Source organism: Plectropomus leopardus, chromosome 5 (genome assembly GCF_026936395.1).
Source record: "Plectropomus leopardus strain MGB_pleo_1.0 chromosome 5, ASM2693639v1, whole genome shotgun sequence".
In the NCBI taxonomy this organism is placed as follows: domain Eukaryota; kingdom Metazoa; phylum Chordata; class Actinopteri; order Perciformes; family Serranidae; genus Plectropomus; species Plectropomus leopardus.
Window position 1 is genome coordinate 19,329,555 of NC_142180.1, and position 25,596 is coordinate 19,355,150.

Sequence of the window (25,596 nt, forward strand, 5' to 3'; positions counted from 1 at the left end):
CCATGTTAAGAAAAATCTGACAGAAACTACACGCTGCTGTGATTGGTTGACTCTGCTGTGAGCATTTGATGACGTGCAGCAAAGTTCCCGCCCATTTTAGCATCAACCCAGTCGCTCCCGTTGAGCTGTCAGTCAAGCGTCGCACGCAAGTTTGTCAATAAAAGTCACTGAAGGAAAATTCAGACTTATCTGTCTGGGAGTGAAAAAAGAAAGAGGGAAAAAAGAGGAAGCGGAAAAGAGAACGCAAGACAGCAGTGAGGCAGATAACAACGATTAAATATAGTAAACGACTGAATGCTGCAAGTACAGCCTTAGCTATGGGGGAGGGACACTTGACTAACAGAACTACCGTTAGCAGTAAATTATGACGTTTGTTCTTTGACGTTTACCATTAGTTTGTTAACTTAGCTATAGCAGCTATAGCCTGCTGTGCCCAGCTCTTCTGGCCAAGATGGAGTTCAGTGCGCGCTGCCGGTAGGCGACTTGTTAGCTTCGCTAGTGGGTGGAAAGAACGTGAATAAGCTAACGTTAGCAGTTACAGTATTAACGCCTCATAATCAGTCAACTTGGTCTTCTTGGGCAATGTTACCGAAATAAACATGGTCTCTTCTGTGTCTAGAGTAATGTTTTACCTGTCGTTTTACAGGACACCAGTAATGGAGCGATTTTTTCATCAAATAATATTTTATTGTATTTTCCATATCTATGGTGGTTTTACGATACTGCAGGTTTAATCCTCTGTATTGGAACTATGTTTAATTACATTGTCCCTCTCAAACGAAAAATGTAAATAATATATGAATAGTGAAACCTATGCCCAAGGGGAACATTTAAAGGCTCAATTTAAAGGAACTGTAACTCTATAATGTGAAAGTACTTTAAATTGACTTTATTATAATGTTACTATTATAAGTTTCATACACTATGTCACATTTTTTTTAATCTTTCCCTAGGATCAATTCTTAAGTTTCTGACACCAGCAAAAGAGAAGGATAAAGTCCCCCCTTCAAATGTTGAAAATGGTAAATGTAAGTTCAGCATTCCACTTTTAATTGATTATAGTGTATATGCATTGCATTCTTTAAATGTATATTTTGATAATAATACTAATTTCTACATTTTGCATTTTTTTTGTTTATGTCAGATTATTTCTAACATAATGGTGATGGTCGCTGGTTGGAGGGCCCCCTGTGAGTTTTTGCCTAGGGCCTCAACAGACTCTAGAATCGCCACTGGAGTTGAGAAGCAGGCTACAAAGGTCTGGTGAGCTCACTGCTTTCTTACTCCTCTGTGTTTTTTATTTCCAACTTGTAAGCTTCAGTTCATGTTATTAGACTTCTCAAAGCTCCTTACAAGGCTTTATGCAACTTTTTTCACACATGCAGTAGCACTAACTGAGACCTGTAAACAGACCTTGATGTGTAAAATTGATGCACTTACCCTTTAAGCGACTGTCGACGAACTTCTGGTATTAATACTCGAAAATATCAAAAACAAGTATTACCTCCTAACTGCTGAAACTTTGGCTATATAGTAAAACCATTTTGGTGACAAGTACCTCAACTGTTGTTGAGCTTTTTTCTGACATTACACAAATTTTTCCAAAGAGAACTATTTCTGTCATTAGAGGTCCTACTCTTCCCTGGTGTAAACACTGTCTAACAATAAACTGGCAGTGTCCCACTGCTCTCAGGCCGTCCTGTTACAGCCCTCCTTTACCCAAACCAGGGCACTCGGCTCTTTGCCAAGCCAGCGTTGCTCCAGAGAGCAGGGCTTAAAAGGTGATTAGGTAGAGATTTGGTGTCCCCTTCCTGTATAGCCAAACGCTCTGACTCAGCTAACAGGAGCGCAGACACCGCCCTGGAGGCCGTTTCCTGGACATCTGAACTCCCCGTAGCGGCCAAGGTCGACTGTAGCGGTGCCTGGTGGAAACCCTGAGTCAGAGTGGGCAAAGCCACCAGAGCGGACAAACCACAGAGCCTGACGTGACACAACAGCTATGAGCAACACGCTACTTTTTAGCTGGTGTGTTGCACGTGCATCTGTTTCTGCCAGGCAGTGAGGAGCAACTCGACTCATAACCCCTTCAATTAGCAGCTTTGCAAGGGGGCTACTTATCATGCACCACCCGTGGTCTATAAAGCTCCCCGGTGTTCCCCTACACAGCTGACTGTAGTCTGGGGATTTCCAGTCTGCAAAAAAACAGCGGCGAGAGGAAATACAGCCGGCATGAAAACCCTCTAAATACACAAAACTTACTTGACCATTGCACAAAGAGGATTTGCATCGCAAAACAATGCTATAGCCCGTCTGACCCTTGGACCAAGAAGTGGGGGGGGCTTTCTGGCACAACTTTACCTATTTCTAGAGTGCATGGAGAAGGAAAACAAGTCTGAAGAAGTAAAAACTCCAGGGATATTTGTTTATAGAGCAAGTTTAATGAACGATCAATAAAGTTGTTTTATAGACTGACCTCTTTTGAACCTTGTACCAAGGCAGAAAGGGAAGCCAGAGGCAGAAAAAAGCTTCAGAGGTCTCCGCTTAAATACTCAATTTCACCCAAAGATATAGTTTTTATCTCATCTATCTCACTATCTTTACAAACCAGCGGCACACTGTACACTGTACCCCCGTCAGGCCTCTGGCATGACTGAGACTACATTCCTAACCATCAGTCATGTGTCCAGTCTCAGCAGAGGAGCTCTAATCTGCCACGGAGGGCTTTGTGGAAAAATCATGTCCATATTAATCCGATTACCTCCAAGGTGCAGAGCTCCAGGGAGGAATGATGTGTCGTAATGCACTGATGACATCTCTCTTTTGGGCCAGATCATGTGAGAAAGAGCAGTGTGGTAGAGGAGCAAAAAGCATTGCTACAGACTCGAAGGTCAAAGGTTAGGGTCAGGATAAAGATGATTTTTGATCTGTTGTTTCAGGGAGGCTTTACAATCCTGGCAGCGTATGTAAGCACAGCACAAATATGAGGCTGAGGGCTTACTGTTTTTGTTTTCAACATACAGAGTACACACAGTGTGGCACCTGACTTAGTAAACATTTCTATCCTCAGTCAAATGCATGATGTTTACTCCCCATAGAGTGGTACTGTAAATGGCTTTATGGTTTAAATAGATATTTGCGTCCGTACCTTTTTTGTACTTGTGGATGGGAAGTTTCTTCAGCTGATCTTTGCGCAGGCGGCTCCTACGAGCCCGGTGTCGATCCTGGACAAACTTGGTGATCTAGGAACAGCAGGAAAAAAAAGAGTCTCTCAGAGTGCTTTTAAATCTGTACACAAAAGACACAGACACATCTTTCTTGTCCAAGTGCTGAGTCCAAAAAGCTGTAACTGTAATTTCTGTCACATTAGGAAAAGTGCGATGTTTTGTGCCCACACTGGATGGGACTGGTACCTGTCCAAGAGCCAATCTGGAATCAAAATCTTGCAATTTTTCTTATGTAATAAAGTGGGAATTTTAAAAGGAGTGGGTAACAGTGTTGCGAGTTCTCAGGATGCAAAAATAGTTTACCATCCATTTTTAATAATCAAATTTACAGAACTACATTTTAAGTAGTCTCAGTCTGCCTTTCAATATGCTCAATAGTTCATCAGGGAAATGCAGTTTGAGTTAAAACAGAGATTTACCCACCATGAAAACAACAATGAGGATGAGGCAGATTCCCACGATGATGAGGAAAGGGATCAGGTAGTATTCCAGCGGCAGGCTGAAGTCTGGCATGAGGACCACATGGCCCCTAAAAAGCGAGCAGAGCCACTGTCAGGTGTTGGCAGATAACACAAACACAGTGGATGTGAACTCCACAGCGGCTGTGTTACTGTTACTGGTTCATTGTTTTGGCTGCAACAGTGACTACATTTGCATGGACACTAATATTTCACAATTATGCCAAATATGCCAATATTCTAAACTGATACAGGTCATGTTAAAAGCATTTGGATATTTTTGAATTAGGCCCTATTCCAAATGTTGATTTTTTTCCAGTTAAGATGTGAGATATGCAGGTATATTTCAGGTTTTAGGAGTGTTTTTAGGACATATATACAGTACATTTGTAATGTGTCTCATGTGAGGCTTTACCGCAGTTTGGGACACATGAGTTCTTGTCACAGATTTGTTGTAGACGGACCAACTCGACAAAGGTTTGCAAATTCGAGATAAAGATGCACTTTTAAACATGAAAAACTTGAATATCAACAGGTTTTTGGATATTATGTGCAAATATCGCAACACCAACCTTTTCAAGAGGGTAGTTGGAGAATGAAAGAGGGAGGCCGAGTTTGCACACTAAAACAAGTCTGCCTCCGATGGAAAACTCTGAAAACATCTAATTTCAAGCAAAGAAGCAAAATGGCACAAGTGGCATTTAGCTTCAACCCCTGTCAAACAAGGCCAAGACAAGTAAACAGGAATATAAGAGGAATATTCAAATCTATTAGCCATGTAAACTACTTTGTCTTCTTTGGAATAAGAGCAAAAAAACTAAACAATTTGCGCAAGTTAATGTAGTACATGTCGGGATTAATTTTAATGTCCTTAAAAAAACTGTGATTTGACAGTTATATAGTGTGTATTTTTGCATTTGCAATTTTGCATTGCTTGATCTTTTGTAGTTTTTTGTGCTCTTTGATGTATTGATTTCTCTCTTTGTTGGTGTTTTGTGCCCATATGTGTTGACGGGTCTACCTTTGTGGAGTCCAAGTCAAATTTCTTCATGGGGACAAGAAAGTATCAATCTCTCCATTCACATGCTAATATTTCACACCATCAGTTAATGGGGTCTACTTCTTTTCACAGAACTCCCTCTACAGCAAAAATATTTCTGGACCAGTTAAAACTGTAACAGCCAACTTGGTCCACACTGACAAAGCTCTGCCAATACCATGTTTGGAGTTCATTCCTCTGCAAAACACTTGGGAATTACCCTCATGTATTTGGATGGTATTTGACAAGCACCACGCACGCACGCACGCACGCACGCACGCACGCACGCACGCACGCACGCACGCACGCACGCACGCACGCACGCACGCACGCACACACACACACACACACACACACACACACACACACACATCTGATGGAGAGCTTAAAAAGCCATGACTCTGAGCTCCTCTGACAAGCTGAGATATTTCATTACCACCTCACCAGCAGTGACATCACATGAGAGATCCTCTGCCTTGCTATATCACAGTGCACGCTGCCCGAATTATTCTAACATTACATTCAACACTGTATGGGAGAAACTGGACAGTTTTGAGCGAAAAAGAAGCCACCTCTTCACAGTATCACACTGTAAGTCTGAGGAGTAATACCTTTCCTTCTATTAGTGTTGACGGGCAGAAAAATGTAATTTGGGTTTAGTCTTACCCCTTGTCAAAAACAAAGTCTTCTTTCAGAGAGTTGGCGGTTTCCTCGCTCACAAACACAGAAGGGATATCTATCTGCTTCATGACATCCACTAAAAAGGGAAAGAAACAAAATTCTTTAGCAATATATCAGGTGACTGTATATCAATAGCTAACTTAAAACATGAATTTTTAACTTGGCATTACAGATGAAAGCCCCAGTATCAGAGAAAGACTACATTTAAATAACTTTCAGAACTTCCTAACCTCAAGATAAAAAGACATAAGTGGACCTTCAATGTCCGGAGCATTGTAAGTGGCTCTGCAGTAGTGTCTTTTTTTTTTCCTGTAGTGGGTCACAATCAATAGTAGAAAGCAGCATGGAGGCCAGTGAAAATGTTTAAGTGGTTACTTCTTTTTTTAAAAATGATTATTTCTATTACTTAATTAGTCTTTTTGAAACTCTGTGCCAATGAATTTAAAATTATGTTTGAGCACTGCTTGGATTGAGACAGAAGGACTTTGAGATAGCGTGTAACTGTATCCCGTTGCAAAATTTGTGCGTCCAATCAAAGCTAATCAGAACAGGAGATGATAAAAATACTGACAAATTCCACAGAGTCATTTGTGCCAGGATTGAATGCCAATTATAAACCTTTCCATAAAATACAAAAGCCAGATGTTAGTGGATGTTAGTGGGTTTTTTTCCAGTGGAAAAGTGGCCTAAAATGATAGAAGAAACTGGCCTTATATCCAGTGTATGAAACATAAGCTTGCGAGATCTACTCCTCTAAAAAACAATAACCAGGACAAGAGGCCTTTTGGATAATTTATGACTGTACTACACCCCCTTAAGTGGGAATAGTAGGTGATACCTAAGTGAAGGAAAACCCCAAGACACCATCATAACACAAATGCGAGCTACAGGGAGGCAGGGACTACTTGGATTGATATGCAGGGAGTGCTGCGGTGCTGCAGGGCATCACATCCCTCCTCAAGTACTATTTGAGACTTTAAATTGACTTCTAGCTATGAAAGTGCCCAGCTTTCCCTCAGGCCTGGGGATTGGAGAAAAGCATAAGCACATTCTCTGTCAACAGTGATGCATAAAGGAGGATGTGCTGCTGGTGGTGGTAACTTACGATCATTGGATCCCATGCTGATTAAGTCATCGGAGTCCACATTGTGAACAATGGCTGCTTTGTACCCGGCTTTCTGGGCATTGAGGACCTATGAGGAGACAAAACATTTGTGCTGTGATAATCGAATGGATCCTCTTTGGTGCAAACCCCTGGTGATCATTAGGACACTAATCTCAGCTGCTGCTGCCAGACTAAAAACAGCCCTTAAGTGAAGGTGGTATGTGTGATAACAGGAGTTCTGTGCCAGATAGCGTGATCAAATCTGACCTCCACTATTTGATACAGCAGCATCAAACCGCATTAAACATGACATAGAAGCCAGTTGTGGTTAGGAGGGAGAGTTCTCTGATTCTGCTTCGAGGCTTTTAGCAATCCACAAGTCATCTTCCAATCTGAAAGGTCCAACATATTCACTAACATTAGCCTGCAAATGTACCACTTCCAGCTCTCTCCTGCTGATATGAACTCATTTATCATCCTGAATTCCCAAAGGACAATAAATTCCACAGTTTTCAGCAGCAGCAGCAGCAGTCGGAGAGACCACATAAAGAAACTCTGTGGCTTCATGGTTGCATCCAACAACATGTTTATGGCCTGTTTGCCACTGAGTGTTTGCAAGAAACCAAATGTTTGCATGGCTGCTTTCCTCCGTGATAAACACGGACTGCTCATCGAAACTGGATGAGCTGTGACTAAAGATCCAAAAAGGGAAGCGTTCCCTGATCAGGAGAGAGTCACAGGGCCAAAGTTCAGCAGAAAAGTATTTCAAAGGTTACAGAGGAAAGTATGGTGAATACTGACAGTCTGCACATATGGCTCAGTAAAAAACATCTAAGATTTTGACCCTCCTGACTTTAGCTCTGTCACCTGTTATTGTTTAGATGTGCTGCAGTTTCTTATTTTAAATTACACTGAAGCAAAACCAAACAAAACACTTGAGGCCAGACCTGCTCACTCACATGGCAAGCTCTGACTATCTGACTAACCAAAGGGCGATATCACTGCCAAAATAAAAATAAATAACACAAGACTAGAGGCTGCTGTCGATCCCAGATTGATTGGCAGATCCTCTAATACAAGGACCAAAAAAAAACCCCAAACAAAGAAAAAACTAAAACATCTAATTTTCAAATGTTTATCAATCTGGAATCAGACTTTTAATGTTTTCTCTCTGAGAAATTTACAAAAAAATGATTAATTGTCCAATTCACTGACTATTAATTCCACATTGATGAACCATTTCACAAATATCACTTTGATTTACTTTTGATTCTGTAGATTTGCCTTGTTATTGTGAAACAAAATATGACAATCTCTTAAAGGCGGAACAAAAATGACTTAACCATATCATATTCTACATGTTTCTGTACAATATAGATTATCAGATATATAACCACCGACCTCTCATCCTTTCAGTAAATATTAAATGTATTTAATGGTTGATAACTAAATGACAAGTTGCTGCAGCTCTACTGGATGTTGTAAACCGAATCTATTAATTGTACACAATAGGCCTTTATTTTAGTTTTTAGTTACGAAACATTACACTGTTTAAATATGGTTTCCTCTAGCACTGGTAGAACTAAAGGTTCTCTGCCCTTGTTCCTATTAGTTTTAATGATTTTGAGCGACAGTTATGTGATCTGAAGCTAAATGTTTTCCTGCTCAATTTCAGAGGAAGCATTCACGGTCTAAAGTCTATCTGTCTGTGTAAGAGCACATAATGATTCATTCCAGGATTATATTGTCACATCCTATTTCCTCCGCCACATCTGCTGTGAGCAATCAGCCACAACAATGGCTGTACAGGATACTGTAGCCACTATACTGTGTCACAGCCACAAAAACAGCCTCGCAGATGGAAGATCCTCATTACATCAGTTTCCCCTGCATCCACGATGCAGAACACACGACCCTCTGCTGCTGGAAAGATTTCTGTTTGAATCTTATTTTAGTGTCTTCAGCATTACATTTTCTGAAAGCACAACCTGCTGTGAAATTAACGTTTCGGTGAAAAATGATTTACAGTTCTGTAGCAGACTGACGTAGACCTTAAACATTTTTATATAACATTTAACGTGACTTAGACACATGACTACCATTTTTTATGATAGTGGATTTATTATATCCCTATGAATACCTAAAATCAAAGTAAACAAGTCATTAAAGCAGCCACACATACACCGAATAACATTTGGACCTCCAGAATATGTTTATTTCTCTTTATGCAATAATCTTGCAAAAGCTATTGTGTTATATACGATTCAATGTATGTTTCTGGGCTTCCAGCTGAGAGATGTTTGTGTATAATAATTGAGCCTCGGCGCAGACTTTGACACATCCCCCGTCTACTGGATTTTGTCAATTTGAACACATAGGTGTTGACAGATATAAAAAGAAAAATAAATTGCCTTTCAGAGCTACACAAGCACAGAAAGCACGTAGCAATTGTTTTTATGCAGCAGTGAGAGGCTCAACTTTTCTGCAGAGGTAGGAGGGAGGGGTGTCACATCTATGATTAATTGGATTGTGGACATGTTGGCATGTTTATGCAACAGTTTAAACCCATTTAACACACACACACAAGCATGCATAGCTATACACACGACTACACCTTTTGCCAAATTGAAGAGTAAGTCCGACCAGTATTCATCATAAGAAGACTACAAGCTCAAAAGAATAAAAGTATTACGTGCCAAAACAACACAACTTCTAAACAAAAAAATCGTACAAATTGTTAGAAATGCAAACCTTTTAAACTTATAAACAAATATATACTATATGTACAAGCTATGATAAACTTAAGTGTAATTTTTTAAAAGTTTATGATGAATAAAGACAAAATGATTTAGTTTGCTTATCAACTGATTGTGGACACAAACAAAACAAAAACTTAATTGAAAGCACAAAACATTTCACATAAATATTCAACAAAGTAAACGAATCCAAGTGTGACTATCTTTCTTTAAATCACCGCTACCTGCAGCCTCAGAGGAACCGCTGATGTTAATTATTACTCAGAGCATGTGCGACACTCCTGTGGTAAATTAACACCCGACCCAAAACCAGACAGTGAGAGTGAGACCATGATGTGAGACAGGGGAGACTGTACAGCGTAAAGACAATCATTTGAGCTCGGGTCACACTGTAAAATTTGAAAGTCATCTGCTCTGTTAAATAATAGAACGGGGTCACTCCTTCTTCGCACTAACCTGAGCACCCACTGGCTGTGAGAGTGCACAGTGTAGTCTGCAGCTCGGCCAGGCCTCTCTATACCAGCATTGTACTCTGCTGTGATGCAAGGAAATCCATTTAGACCTGTGAGGGGTGAACAGTATGTGTGTGTGTGTGTGTGTGTGTGTGTGTGTGTGTGTGTGTGTGTGTGTGTGTGTGTGTGTGTGTGTGTGTGTGTGGTGGCCTGCATGATGCTAAAACAGAACAGCACTGTCTTTTGTCTGTTCCTTGTCATTGTAATTTTATGCACAGGCATACGTGAAGCAGCGTGTATGGCAGCCGCAGCATTGTGATCCCATGTGTTTTCTTGTGAGGGTGTATTGTGTGGAGGTATCAATGGCTACTGTGTGCGTCTTGAGGCAGGCTGTCTGGATAAGCGACACACACACAAAATCGTGGGTATGGATGTTTCTCTGTGTGTGTGTGTGTGTTTTAAAAAAGGATGGAGAGCTAGGTGGAGGGGTTTCTGTCTATGATTGTGAGAAATCGCTGGTGTGTGTTTTTAATCATAATGACAGACCAGAGCCCTGCACTGGACTGGACTGCTTCCTTAATCTAAAGTTTAATCCCAATGCAGTCCTCTGATGCATGCTTCTCAGTAACAACACAGCAAAATTACATTTTCCTCATTTGCATTTAAACATAGCAATGTGATTTGATTTTTTCAGGTCATTTAAATAAATAATTGTCCTGTTGGGTCATTATGAGCGACTGTATTTTGTATGAGTATCCATCAGAATGCCAATGAAAGTGCTGGCTTTCAGTCAAGTTTAAAGTCAAGTTAGAGGTCTTGCTTAATATCCAATCTTCTCACATTATGTTTACTCTTAACAAACCAGCCATTATTTCAAGTCAGTGTGATCTTTTAACCTACAGACAAAAGGAACTGATTTCTAAAATTTCCATTCCACAGTTTATTTTCTGATGGCAGCAAAGTTTAAAATGACCCCAATCCCGATGCAGTCATCGAGTACAGGCGATAACTGTAAAACTAATTTCAGCCTTTTGTTTGACTTAAGAGTTTCAAAAATTAGCCAATAAATTAATAGATTTCGATCGACAGAAAAGTGACTGACAACTACTTTGATATCTGTTCTATTGACTAATCGATTAATCATGAAAACAATCGGCTGATCAATAGATAATGGAAGTAATTGTTAGTTGCAGCCCTATTTGTCTGCTTTGTTCTTACTACTTTTTCCTCTTATATTTCGACCTGATTGTGACTGATTTTAAAATTAATTTTTTTTTAACTTTTAAAAACTCAGAAGCTGGTCTTTGTTTTTATAGTTTTGCAAGGTGCTGCTCTAATCAATCTGCTGATCTGATAGATCTGAGACTTAACATCTTGTGGTCAAACTGGTTCAGTATCTGCCAGAGTACCCTGCACTGCCTGCCTGACTCAGTTTAAATGAAGAAGGCTGTGTGTTTTCACATATGGCTCAAGTTGATCTGAATGCGGCTACAACTGCTGGCGTGCAATGATTTGTTTGATATGTCAAACTCCACTTATCTAAAGCTCCATGTAGGACAAATTAAACAACACAGTGTTTGACTTGGATGTACATGTAGTGTATTTTGCATCATATTACACCTTGACATTTTGGCCAACCAGGTTGTTGGAAACCAAGTTATGCAAATAGGAAACTACTGTAACAGCTGCCACAAGCCAAAGTTTGGCCAGCTGTCGCTAACATGGATCATCAGTGAACCATTAATTTTGTCCTGTAACCAAACATGATATAGAGGTCACACTTTACCTCCTAAAACCTACTTAGCAAGCACAATAATGCTGCCAGACAAAAAGGTCTGCTGCTTTTAGCTCTCAAAAGACTGGCTGGTTAATTTGGTTTTGTGTCTTTTCAGAGGGATTTTACAGTAAGAGTAAAGAGCCATTTTGGCTGCTGGCTGTCTAGATGCCAGTGTGTGGTGTGGTCTGTCTGCATGGGATCTGCAGAGGAATTCAACCTCTGCTGCTGGCTCACCCTTGTGTTTGCATGGGCAAAGATAAGGACATTCAATGCATTCCTGAGACCGAGCAGAGGGAGAAAAAAAAGAGGCAGAGAGGCAGAAAAAAAGGAGAGGGAGAAAAGGGAATATGAGATGTGAAACCTCTAGAAATAAAAAATCAATAAAAGGCAAACGTGTGGGTATAAACACACTAACACACAGGCTTACAACAAAAATGCATCACTATGGTCTGCTCTTCTACCATCTGCAGACAATCATGCTGAGCTGTAGCACCACCGTCCATGTCAATTTAACAGCCTTCATTAAACCACTTAATTGCTGTTATCCCTGTGGGACCACACATAAAAAGCTGCTCATCCTCAGTGTCATATCACTCTGCACACACCCAACTCCTTATGACAGCATTGTGCAAAAAAAAACAACTCAAAAATTAAAATATAGATTTTCACCAAAAATTACCCTAAATAACCTCTATTTCAGAAAGCTGACAGCACAACATTTTGCTTCTCTGAACTTTGCAGCTATAGTGGAAGGACACTGGAAAAACAAGTGGCTAACTTCCTTTCTCAAGGGCATCTTGACATCTTTTCTTGTCATGTGACAGCATTACTTGGCTCTAGAAACTTCCAGCTCTGCTTCTTTTTTTGCTGCCTTCCACAGTCCACATTATTTCTCCTTCTTTTGCACCATCAGGCCTTGGATCTAAAACAAAGTGGAAGTATAACTACCATCTGATGCTTGTTTTCTCATCGTGGCACCCTGTGATGTTCTGACCAAATTTTGACTTGGCCTGCAGCACAAGCACTGTAGGTTTTATTCATGAGGTTGACCAATTATGGATTTTTAAAAGACAGACTGGATTCGACTTAATTGGCTGTTGTTTTTGGAGCCCTGCGAGTGAACTTGGCAAGCTCCAGGGGCATTTTGTCAAGGGGTTAAAAACACAGTGTGACATAAATGTGCCAAGAAACAGCACAAATTTGCATCCAATTAAAATTGCTTGTGATATAATTTTTCGGCATTACGTTAAAAGCAATTAATAATGTGTATGTGTCTAAAAAATGTCAGAAAATGTCATGTCATGGTATTTTTGTGGTGGTTGTTAAAAGCAATTGGAAACTGAACCTATTTTTGATTAGTCTTTACTTCTGTTGTTGGCCTTAAAAAAATAGCAACTCTTGATCTAAATACAGACCACCACAGTTCTTGGAGCAAAAAGTGCTGCCAATATATTTCATTAAAATGTAATTATTTCTTCTGAAATTAGCAGAGGCACGCTATATTTCAGGTAAGGTGGGGCACCTCCACAATAAAATTATACAGGATACCCACGCATAGAAATTTTACTTGAGATGCCTTTCGGGACTCAAAACAAGCATTATATTTTATGCAGAGTGCGGCGCCACGTTGGTGGCTATGGTGAACACAGCATTCAGTCAGTTTAGACGGTGACAGTAGACACTTCAGAAGCTGCTGCTATAGAACGAGTCATGACGTCACGCAAACAACAACCTCTGTGTAGACTCCTTGCAGATTATTTCCACTGTGACGATATGTGAAATCTGCAAACTTCTTTATTTCTGTTGTCATTTTTAGCCCAAACTGTAACATTTAAAGATATATACTTAAACACTGTGGTCTGACATTTCTGCTGTGCTTAATTTATGTACTGTGCTGCTTTGCCAGCATCTTTGATAAACCAAATCCTCTGACACTGACTCTAAGCAAGGTACTGCTTTGGATGGGGGGCACAGAAAAACATATTTTGGCCACCTACAAAATTCACCATCAGTTTCAGTGTTTGCTATATCTGGAATATTTTCACACCTTAAACATTAACCAATCAAGGCAGCGGTAGACCAGTACCAGTACTCCCTTGTTCTGCAAAGTAAAATCACAGTTTTTTACAATGGAGTCTGGTAGCGTTGAGATAAAAAGATTCGGTTCCCCTTCGGAGAGGGATGTCTAACAGCAAAATAAAGTGGTGAAAAATATTCTAAATATAGCATACACTTACACTAATATTGATTTTTTTAGGCAGGCCTTTTTCGAGTGACTAAAAACTAACCAAGTGAGGTAGTGTTTGATTAGGTTTCCTACCAACGCGTTCTTGCAAACAAACATTGCGATCCAGTTTATAGCTCAGGTTGTTCATACAAACCTGCTGAACCCTGATTCTGCATGAAGTACACTAAGGCCTTGAAGAGTTCAAGTGCCCTTCTGCAAGAATGTTGCAGCTGTTTGAAGGCCGAAAGCACGCACTGTGTACGTGTATCGAGCAGCTTCCTGTGAATGCGTGGGACTGAATGAATATGAAGGAAGGTGTTGTTGAGAAAAAAAACTTGTTTACAATCAACTGTAACATGGAAAAAACAAGCATTTCAAAGTAGTTTTCCACCACAGGTCACTGAACTATTGATATTTGTGTGTGTTTGTCTGTGTGTGTGTGGGAATTTATGTATGTGGGACCTGACTCCGGTTGGTCACAGCTGACTGGAGGTGTGTAAATGGTGCCACCTGGAGCTGCCTGACTTACTGGTGCTGGATTTACTCGTTCTCTAAAACTGCTTGTCATGAGTATATTTGTTTCATCAAAAAGCTCATTATACAAACACATTGCACGTAAATGAGCATTATCTACCTAAAGATGTAATAAAGATGATCACCTATGGCATTAAATATACCTGCACACACAGATTATATCTGCCTTGCAAATGCTCTACTAGTGCGTGTGAGACTGGTGGTGTGGACAGGGTCTGCTGATAGCATCACTAATTATTGCTGCATCACCACTGTGTGTGTGTGTGTGTGTGTATGTGTGTGTGTGTCAATAACTACTGCATCCTCACTCCAGTGTGTGTAACTGCTGCCAACACCACACAGTCTCCTCATGCAGTGCTGCAGCACACATCGACTCCTCTTCTCTGCCTCTACCTCCTCTTACACTGTTGACATCTTCACGCCTGCAAATCCCTCTCTTTTCCTGTTTCTCTCTTTATTATTTTTCTCAAACCCATTGTCCTCTTTACTTCTCCATTTGTTTTCCGGTTCATTTTTCTTCCACACTCCTGAGAATCAGGCAGGATAAATGACCAGCGAGGAGCCTGTTGCAGTCACTGGTCTGCGTTTGCATACTGACCTCGGCTTTGTGTAAATGAGTCAGAGCAGCGCAGCACACCTTTCTCACACATTACAGCTGATGTTTTAAATATAAGGAGTGCTTACAAATGTTGTCCCCATGTTTTAGCAAAATATCATCATTTTTTTAGAGTTATTGACAGATTGGTTTTCAATATTCACAGATATTACATTATTATGTATTACATTATGATTTTCAATGATCACTTTAATAAGTTTTTAGTCTTTGAAGCATATGAAATTGTTTTCAGAACTAGTTTCTTTGACTTTACATTTGTTCTTTGGGCCCTCACACAACAAGCTGACGGTCAGTCGTCGGTCAATGGCCATTAGTAACTGTCTGCCACCTTAGGTTCAACATTTACATCTAAAATGACATCTAATTTGCCAACTTTTCCCCCTTTTTCTCAACCTGCACCTTTCCCCCATGTATCCCTTCATTTCTCTGCCTTTCACTTCTTTCTCTTTCTCTCCGGACCTGAACATATCAAGTCGATTTTACCTAAACAGCCCAAAATAAACCTCCTGCATCTTCAGGGGGAAAAAAATTCAACACATGAGGAGTGCTTAATTCACATATAGAAAAGACAGTTTGGAGGTCTATAAAAGTACACCTCCACTGGTTCACATTTCCCTAAATTGTATCAGATACAGCTAAGCCGTGCTGTGCTCCTCTGTTTGGACAGCAGCTCCCAATCAGGTCCTCATTTCCTCCTCTCTCCTCCCTTGACCGTCCCTCTCTCCCCTTTTTTCTAATGCACTCCTGCTGCTATCTTCTCATTTACCCTCATTTCTCCTCACGTTTCTGTCTTCTCCCCCACCCCCTCTCTCTTCCTCTGCACAAGCTTTCTCCTCCCACCCTTTTTCCTCCTCTTGCCACCCTTCCTCTTTTATTTCTCCTCCCCCCTCCAAAAACTCCCCTTCTTTCACTTCCTGTTCCCTACCTACCTCTTCTCTAAATTTAACCTCCTCCTCTCTCCTCTCTGTGCCCTCATTACCCTTGTTATATCACCTCGACTGCCAACTTCTCCATAATTCTGCCCGGCCCCTTCTCTTGATATTTCCACCCTCCTGCCTTTACCCCCCCCACCCCTCTCATCCATTACCCCCTCTGCTCCTTCATCCCACCCTCCCCTCTCTCTTCTTCGTGTTTCAGAGGAATGCTGCACAGAGCAGAGCTGGGTTTTAGTTTCAAGGTCCAGACGGCAGATTAGATAAAGAGTTCAATAAAACTGCAAACTGCAGGGAGAGGCCGCTCTGATAAGACTGCACAGCTGCAATTCATGCAACCCACTTCCCTGTGTGTGTGAGAGACATAATTGTACTACAGGTGTTATAAAGATAACAAATTTTAATGATGCTCCCATGCTCCAATTTATGGTTATTTTTTTATTTTTTTGTGTGTTTGATTAAAAAAAAAATCAAATGCCTTTAGTTGATTTTTATCATTTGTACACTAAGTTGGATAAAAGTGTTATTGTCGTTTGGTAAAAGTGAAGCACTCTTTAATCCTGATTCTAGGAAGTGCTTTATAAATAACCCCTTACTTTATTATTTTCAACTATGAAGGGTACCAAATGCAATAGTGTATGAAGCCATATCACTGCAGTTTATATGAAGGTGAGGAAACTTTTGTCCTCATGTTACTGGATGAACACTTTAAAGGTACTTGTTTGGAGAAATTGTATAGGAACATATACAGTTTGATCTGTGATAAAAAGTACTTGTGCTCACTGTGTGTATTTACCCTATAGGCCAAAGGGAGCTGGCTGGACAGTTTGTTGCCACAACACATTTCAACAGACAAAACAGCAGCTCAGAAAAACAACACAGCCACACGAGATATGGCTACTGCCCTCCCTCTCGCTCTCTCTCTTTTTCGCTCTCACACACTCGAGCTAGTCATACATCCAGTCAGCCATAGTCATACCCTGTCATAAGACTGAGTGAGCGTGTGCAGGGAAGCTCGATCATTGTTTGAATAAAGACTGAGGCCTGTGTGTATGTGTGTGTGTGCGTAGCTCAGGGGCTGTGAGGTCACCGCAGAACAAATAGGCCGCACAATAAAATGCACTTACTGAAAGGCAGAGGTAGGAAGCAAGGTTAGATGGGAAATTACGAACCACCAGAGCAAACGCTGACCAACTTAGGCTGCAGCTGGTAAAGCAAACTCACAGTGGATTATTTTACACTGACTCGGACGCTGACTGGACAGATTAGACTGTTGTAGAGAAAAAGAGGTCCCTGTGACCACTCCTGACTTATTGAGGTCTTTTCAGGCATCTGTTGATAACATACAGATGGAAAAGGAGCCTGGACACGCCTAAAGATAAGCTGAGGGACTTTAACCTCTTTTTGTGGCTGTTTTCTCCTTCCTTGGATCCCAGCAGCAACTTTTCAATCGGATGGATGGGCTGTCAATCGATGGCACTTTGTAACCTGTCATGGTCACAGATTACATCACCACATGCAACAGATTTTGCTTTCCGCACCCAATTTCCACTCAACATGGGAGTAAACTTTAATTTGTATTGAATACAAAATTATATATAGAAATTAAGTTAAAATACATGTAAGCAAGTCCACATAACATGCCTGCCTAACATAGTCCCACTGTGCTGACTCACAACAGCCCACTTAATGCTTGATGTCACTTTACATTAAATGTCACTTAACCTTTCTTTAGACTTAGGCACCTCTGTATGAAAATATTTATTTTCACTCTGGTTATGCATACATTTACAGCACATTGCTGTTACACATTGCCTGTTCTTGCATCTTCTGATTTATATTGCTTACTTCATATTTATTTGTGATATTGTGTCATTTATTATAACTGCAAAAGTTTCTATCATTATATTGATTTTTTTTTGTTTGTGTGATTGTATTATTTGCACACATTTAAATTGCAATGTTACAGAAGTGTGAGACCCAAGTTGTTTAAATGGCAATAAATACTTTTGCAGCTGTTGTTCACTTGACAAATAAACAACTTTCAGCTTTGATTTTGTGACAAATTTTAGGCTTGAACCACTTCCTCCTGTTTGAAATGATTAGAAAAATATATTTGCATTTGTGGTAGAGATCCAGGAAGCAACTAAAGAAGAAAGAAAACTTATTTAGTATATTCTTTCATGATTATGTTGTTATACTGATGGAGTTGATCTAATGTTCCCCTTTATATACTCCGCCCTTAGATAGATGTACCTCTTGTAAATGGTTTTGAATGAGAGAATTGTTTAGAGTACAATGTCTGAACTCTGCCCTGTCACATAAGGTTCACAGCTTCCTGAAAGGACAAAAAGCATTTACAGCAGACTGGGCGTTTAGTCTGAACTGCCCTCTGCCAGGCAAAGTTTGGACTGTCTCATGGCATGACCTACTGTACATCTCAGATGGGGAATTTTCCACCAGAAAAAAAGCAGTCATCACCTGCGTGTGCACTCACATGCACGCTTGTCCTTGTGCAGATCACAAGAAAAACAAGAAAGGAACCGACTCATAGAAAAAACATGCTAAAGTTAGAAAACTTTGGTGGATATTACTGGATACTTTACTGAGTCACTTTGTTGACTTTATCTCTGCATTTGTGCAACTATTGCACTATTTTTTTTAGCAGTAACTATACCACATATTTGTCAGTTATGGACACAATGGTTGCAATTCAGTGACAAATACATAATTCACTGGAATTAAACATATCCCTATAACCTCAAACAGGATTTATTTGCCTTTTCCCCACCAGCACCCCAATACTTTTCCTTTAAGGTCTAATGTCTAAGTTGATGTAAACATTCACATTATCACTCCACAGAAACATAAGAGAAAAAATATATTTCACAGACTGATTTTTAAAGTTGTTTTAAGAATAAACTGAACACAGAAAGAGGGCAGCAGAGAGACTTTTTGAGTGATAGGCAGCAAATAAGAGAAAGAGCAGAAAGAGGAGAACAACGTGGTTCCACAGAGCTCCACATTTCTCAGTACATGTTACATAACTAGGACGTTATGTCTCAATGTATATGGACTTGCTGTGTGTGTGTGTGTGTGTGTGTGTGTGTGTGTGTGTGTGTGTGTGTGTGTGTGTGTGTGTGTGTGTGTATTAATGGAGGGCAGCAGTGGGCCAGTGAGACAGTCTGCAAAAAATCTTGCTAAGAGAGGCATGGGGGGGGGTTCATGGGAGGGAAGGAAAATGGTATTGAGTTTCCTGTTCACTCCCCCTCCTCTCCCAGAGAGGTCATAAAGGTCACCAGTGAGCCTCCCCACCACCACCACCTCAAAGAATCCCAGTATACAGGAAGTGCAAACCCTGTCTCTCTGGAGATTTATTTTATAAAAGGAACAGCGATGGAGGAATGCTTCCCCCTCATTCCCTCTTCACACACACACACACACACACACACAAAGAGCGTGTGCGCCTATTAACACCCCTTCACATGATCCCCTTCACCCCTCCCCATCTCAAACACTCTCTCTCGACATTCGACCTCCTTTCTGTCATGTCTTATCACAACACGCGCGCACACACACACTTGCTCTCTCTCACCCACACACACACACACTACACGGGTGGAGAGCCAACACTTGACGGAGGGTTAAGTGGCTGAGTGTCCGTTTTATTGCCCATTACGACCATGGACCCATTAAAACTCTGCGCTGTTGCTTACTGGATGCTAATGGCTAAATGCTACAGAGGAGGCTGCACAGGGACAGAAAGAGATGGAAGGCCATGAGACAAAATAGCAGGCATGTTTGGGGTCGACAACCCTGCATCACCACACACACACAGACACGCACACACAGACAGAGACGCACAGAGGCGAGTGTGTGTCGTCTCAGTCAAGATGGAATCTATTATTCCTTTGTTTCCCTGCAGCTTCTGGAGGGAACTGAGCCCGGCTAAGAGGAGGGAGGGAGAGCGTGTGTGTGTGTGTGTGTGTGTGTGTGTGTGTGTGATTCGAGGTAGACAGCTGAATGCTAGCGACAAATTGAGTGTGTGTGAGAGATAGAGGGAGAGGGGAAGACAACAGTAAGAGGAAAAAGCAGCTAGAGCAGTGATGGAGAGACAATGAGTGTTAATGGCAAAGAGACAGGCAAGGGAAGCTGTGTGTGTGTCTGTGTGAGTGCACATGTGTGTGACAGAGGGAGAGATGGGGCTTTTGTATTTGCACTTTTGGCCACGCCGAGTCAAACTATGTGTTTCTATTACGAGTTTAAATGCGCGAGTCACTTTACTGTCTTTCAGCTGTATAGGAGTCATGACAAAACATGTCCTGATTTTTTTTCTTCACAATAAAAGCTTCTGAATAACAAAACAATAAGGGACTTTTATTGTGAAGAATTTATAGGAAATTAAATCTGTTTATCACCGAATTAGAGCGACTTTGTTAGCAGCTATTCTTCAACAAAAACAAGTCTACCAATGCAGCAGGGAGGCGGAGTTAATGCAGATGCAGCCACAGTAAGATGAAGAGCTGCAGACAACAGGCTCGTACTGCATCTCTGTTAACAGTTCACTTCCAACAGGTAATCAAACTTCTTGTACCTCCTATGCTGTAAGATGAAAGAACATGCAGCAATATAGTGGGGGACTTCAGCTGAAGATCAGCCTACTGCTTTTAAACGTTGACTCAAGATGAGCGTCATCAATTAGAAACACACGTCAAGCAGGCTCCCTAACACAAAATCTTCAGATTGCTTCCAGCCTTCTATCAAATCCTAGTTTACTGTAATAATTTTTAAAACGTGTCAATAGAAATGGGAAGTTAAATATAGGCAGGAAACACATGGATGTATTAAGAGAGACAAATTTGCCACATGGAGTCGGTCCTGCTGCCAATTTGTCCCAGTGGTCAACCACAGTACTGCAAAAAGAAAAAACATTTTCTCTGTAGAAAGCCATTACAAAGACACAAATGTTAAACTGTTGAAAGGATACTTATGATAGAACACCAGGCCACTTTATTTCACTTTTTCTAGTATGATTTTTAAAAAAGATATATTTTGTCTTTTTACCCTCACTGTGACAGTGATAGGAGATGCACGAGACATGTAACAAGTCTCAAGTCCAAATCAAACTAGGGACTTTGCATTTACATGGTTTGCACCTTCACCATCAGGTTTCTGGACGCACAATATTTTGAAACATGAAGCTTAAACATTTGTAAAACTTTGCCACAGCCTAGAAGAGGTACTTTTCCTGCACTTAATCTCAAAGACGTGCTGCCAGTGACAGAGACACCGACATGTATGTGTAGCAGGTTGCACAATGTGGAAGCAAATAACAGAGATATTTGGCATATAATCTGGAATAACTGAGTGCCCTTGAGGAATTCATCGCCTGTTAAGCACAATGACAAAAAAAAACAACCAAATATTTATACACAATAGTCAAATAAGTTCTAAATAAGGAGCTGAAAACTGTTCAAAACTTCTTTGTGGCTCAAAACAACTGACCCTGCGATCAAATCCCTGGCAAGAGCAGATGGTTTGAGGAGCAATTTAAACAAAATCAGATACTGACTTGTCGCGGTAATGCCAAAAGATGACAGAAACAGAGACGAGGTGGGAGGACAAGTAGCATCATCCTCTTTGTAACAGGAATCAACAAAGGCCTTTAAAGGTATACTATGTAGGATTTTCCCCCCAAAAAACAAACAAACAACAGACTCATATAGAAGTAACTCCTGTCAATCATCACTTATGACTAGAAGTGTGCGGCGGTGCATTTATCTGCAGAGACTCTGCCTGTATTTTGTAATATTTTGTTCATTAGGTGAGGTGCCGGACAGTAAGCACCACGTATCCAAGAGAGAGCTATGAAAATAGCGGACTTTGAAAAAAAACGCAAATATATTGGGGTTAGCTTCCACTTTCACCTTTGCTGGCAACACTGTTCATAAACGGTAGCTGAGAATTCCTGCATCGTACACCTTTTTTTCGTTTTAATTAGAACACTAACACAGAACACATTTCAATCTGGATCTAACTGGCTGTTGAGAAAGTTAATATTTATCATGTGATTATATGACAAATTAAAAAAATATAAAATTTGCTTTGAGTTGCTGGTGAGAAATGCACAATGGTGTTAATGAGCTTTTTATGATACAACTGCGGAAACGTGCGCTGTAAGGTTCTGCTCAAAACTGCCACCAGATCTGAGCAACAACAAAATCAGAGTCAGCTTCAACAAGTCAGACCTGCTCCTTTGAGGGTTAGCAGGAGGTTAAATGTCAAATCTGACACAGATCAGGGAGACTGGTGTGTGTGTGTGTGTGTGTGCGCGCGCGCGCGCGCATGCGTGTGTGTGTATGTATTGTGTTTATATTGTGTGTCTGTCTGACACACAGCTATGTGGAGTAGAGTCTGGTTACACTCCAGCAAAGGGAACACCTCACTGCTCATCTGTCAACATGCTTCTACGAGTGTGTGTTTGAGCATGTGTGTGTGCATGATGCAGCAAGACCTTCTAAGGCTGTGAGGGCGAGAGGGAAAGACCAACAGAGAGAAAGTGCCGAGATAATGGATTGAAAAAGAGGGACAGACAGGAAATGTGAGGGAATGAACAGGGGGAGCAACCGAGAAGCTACAGAGTGAAAAGGTACAACTGAGAACTATGAGAGGCGGAGAGAAAGATGCCAAGAGGCTGCATGCTTTCCTTGCTTTCACCCCATTACTCATCCCCGCTCTCAGTCTAACCTGGCTCTCTTTTCTCCCCTCTCTCTACCTCACTCCTTTCTATTCTCTCTTTTGATTTTTACACTAAACCCGTGAAAAACTGGGCGTTTAATGTGTATTTAGGTACCAATCTACCACATGGTGTCTGCTGCATATGGACATGTTTAGTTTTCTTTGCTGCAAAGGAGCGACGCAAAAACATTTTTGGAAAAACTTCACTTTCTGCTTTTTACTTCTAGCAAAAATCATGGTCAGGAATCAGCAGAGGGTGCTGTATTAACAACAGAACTCAGTTTATCAGCTGCTGCAGACTATTGCCAATTTCATCAAGTGTCCACACCACAAATCTAATCACATGGGGAAAGCTAATGTGTTCACTACTGAAGTATCTGGACACAATTTAAGATTTCTGCAGGTCGTGAAAATAGAAAATCCCCAAAGGAAATGTCTTGAAATTCTTTAACAAGAAATGCATCATCAAGGTCTCCAAAAAATATACTTGTGCTTAATATTTTGTTGTCTTTTTATAAGTTTTAAATCTTATTGGCATTTGCTCGATGGAACTTGCTGCTATTAAAACTCAATTCAGGTCAAGACCCTGGACTAATTTATGGCCACTGTGGCTGACTTTGCATAACTTAGTTAGACTTTAACTAAGGTCAGATGCTTTGTTAGACTTACTTTTTATCATTTAAATTGACATAAGTGACTTATTTGAAAATTAATACATCTGCTAAGTGTATTTCTCCGGTGTTTGTGACCGTGAGTAGCAGCAACAGGTGTGTTTCAGGGTGGCTTTGGTTAATTTGGGGCCCCAGGCAAACGCCATCTTGCTGTACTTTTCACCCTTTTCCTACCTGAATTTGGGAAGGCTATTTGCAGGGGCAGAAAACATACTCTAATTTTTTTTTTCAGAAGTACACTTTTAAGTGAAGTGAACTATTAAAACTGCACAACAAAAGTCTTGCATTCAAATTTTACTTAAAGTGCAGAGTGATAGAGAGGCATTATCAATACAATGTAGTTAAATTTACTTAACATCTGTTCAAGGTGGAGCTTTCAATTCTCATATAATGCTGGATAGTTTCATTAATAATAATACATAATAATACATAAAATATAAAATATTATTTTGTGAGTAAAATCTGAATCTGCAACTCAACTGGCATCATTTTACTGTCAGTTAATTTAATAATACAGTGTTTTCCTCTAAAGTTGAAGAATACTGTGAGTAGGCTGTATACCAATGAGTTGCATATTTTTTAAGTGCTCTGGGGGCCTTTTGTTACTTATTTTGGGGTATAAGGAGTTAGAATAGCAACATAATTCATTTTTTTTCATATCTGAACATCATAATAAAAACAATACAGGCCTATAGCTGTTTGGGGCCCATGTGTATAGCTCAGGACCAAAAAGCACAATGCTGAGTATGATCAGTTCTCTATAAGCAGCAATGCCACAGGCCAAGCAATTTTTAATACATTTCTCCTTCTTGTCTCAACATCTCTTCCTCTCTGCTGTTGAACTGGACAACACTCCCAACACACATACACACAACTTATGCTGCCTTCACCGTCCTCTCTGCGCTGCACGTGGCCTGATGCCTCACCAGAACTTTTCAACTCTGCAAGTCCAGCATGACGCACAAAACTGCAGCAGGAGGAGGAGGAGAAGGAAAAGACAAGACGCAGTGGAGTCAGACGGATGCTCATGGAGGAAATTGTGTTTGGGGAAACGGTCACTTCCTGTTTTCCTTCAGTGAAATTAACTCTGAAACAGCACCTACTGATTTAAATGCACTGTGAGGCAACGCACATCAGTGTACAGTACCTCACACACACTGTTTTGGCAGCTGGTCCTTGTAATTAAATGCGTAAATAAATAGTGCTTTAATTACTTTCAGGTGTCGCTGTGTACTAAAACAACAACAAAAAGACAGCACTGAACAAGCACCAGAAGCCTGTTAGTGACATTTATTATATAAATTAATTTAACAGTTAGTCCCGACCAAGCAATTTGATTGGTCAGAGGCATTCCATGAGCGCTGATCACGGATGTACTGATATATAGTACAACATCACTGGGACTTTTAACTCTTCATGTATCACTCCGCATTACAGGTGTTCTAAACTGCTAATTAGGCCTACATTAAGGGTCGGTAGGTAAGGTTACTGTGGATTGTTGCTCTGGAGGCCTATTGTGTGTCCCTCTCGAGTTGCCCTATAGCAGGAAAAAAAGGTAATTGGGGTAACTTCCACTCTTTTTGGGGCTCATGCATGCAGGTGTTTTGGTTAAGGGAAATAAAAGGGCAGCAGTTGCTGATGGAGCTGTCACGCCGTCTTCTGTCCCGTTTTTTATTTTATTAGTTTTCCAGTTAGGCGAACTCGGGACGGTCGGTTTCATTGGTGGCGGTGTTTTCTGTGGACGTGTGGAGCCGTTACCCGTGCTATTGTTTTTAGCTTAGCTGCCTCAGTATAGCTAAGTGGCTAACCCCCGCAAGGTGCTTCAATACTGTGCGCAACAACGTTACGAAGATGTGGTGCGGAGACGAGGAGCCTATTAGACCCGGGACGGGGGTGTTTGACAGTCTCTCGCCCGGCAGAGACTCTGACGTTGACCTGCCGTCTCCCTTCCCTGGCGACGGGAGTCAGACATTACTAAGCTGGGTGGAGAAGCTGGAGGCTGCGCAAACTTCAATTAAGAGCCGGTAAGGATACTTCTTGCTCGCCCACAACTCAAGAGAGACACAGAACTTACTGGAAACACACAGATAATTGTACATTATATTAAGCAGCCGCCCTGCGTATAGCATGTAAACCTAGCTAACATAAAGTAGCTAGTTCATTTGCAGGAAAAAGTTTTATGTTGCTAGGCAACAGCTATCACTTCCAGCGGTTGCGTAACTACTTGCGTCAGCGGAGCCAAAAAAATCATTAGATAAACAAACAGATCACAATCTGTTGTTGTGTATTGCTGTTAACCAATAAATACGCTTTTTTAACTGCTGTGTAAAACCTATATCACCCTGTAGGTCGTGCTGCTGGACTGAAAATTGTAGGCTACTTAGTT

General features: G+C 40.8%; 1 protein-coding gene across 1 annotated transcript in view; it reads right to left on the reverse strand.

The window, feature by feature from the left end:
- The window catches only part of rnf13 (ring finger protein 13), a 52,524-nt gene that overhangs the window by 10,189 nt on the left and 16,739 nt on the right, over nucleotides 1–25,596 (reverse strand). The window contains exons 5-8 of the mRNA XM_042515952.2: nucleotides 6,508–6,595; nucleotides 5,388–5,478; nucleotides 3,648–3,753; nucleotides 3,146–3,239 (exon numbers count right to left, since the gene is read on the reverse strand). Of these exons, the coding sequence (XP_042371886.1) occupies nucleotides 3,146–3,239; nucleotides 3,648–3,753; nucleotides 5,388–5,478; nucleotides 6,508–6,595 (379 nt within the window). The remainder of the gene's footprint in view (nucleotides 1–3,145; nucleotides 3,240–3,647; nucleotides 3,754–5,387; nucleotides 5,479–6,507; nucleotides 6,596–25,596) is intronic.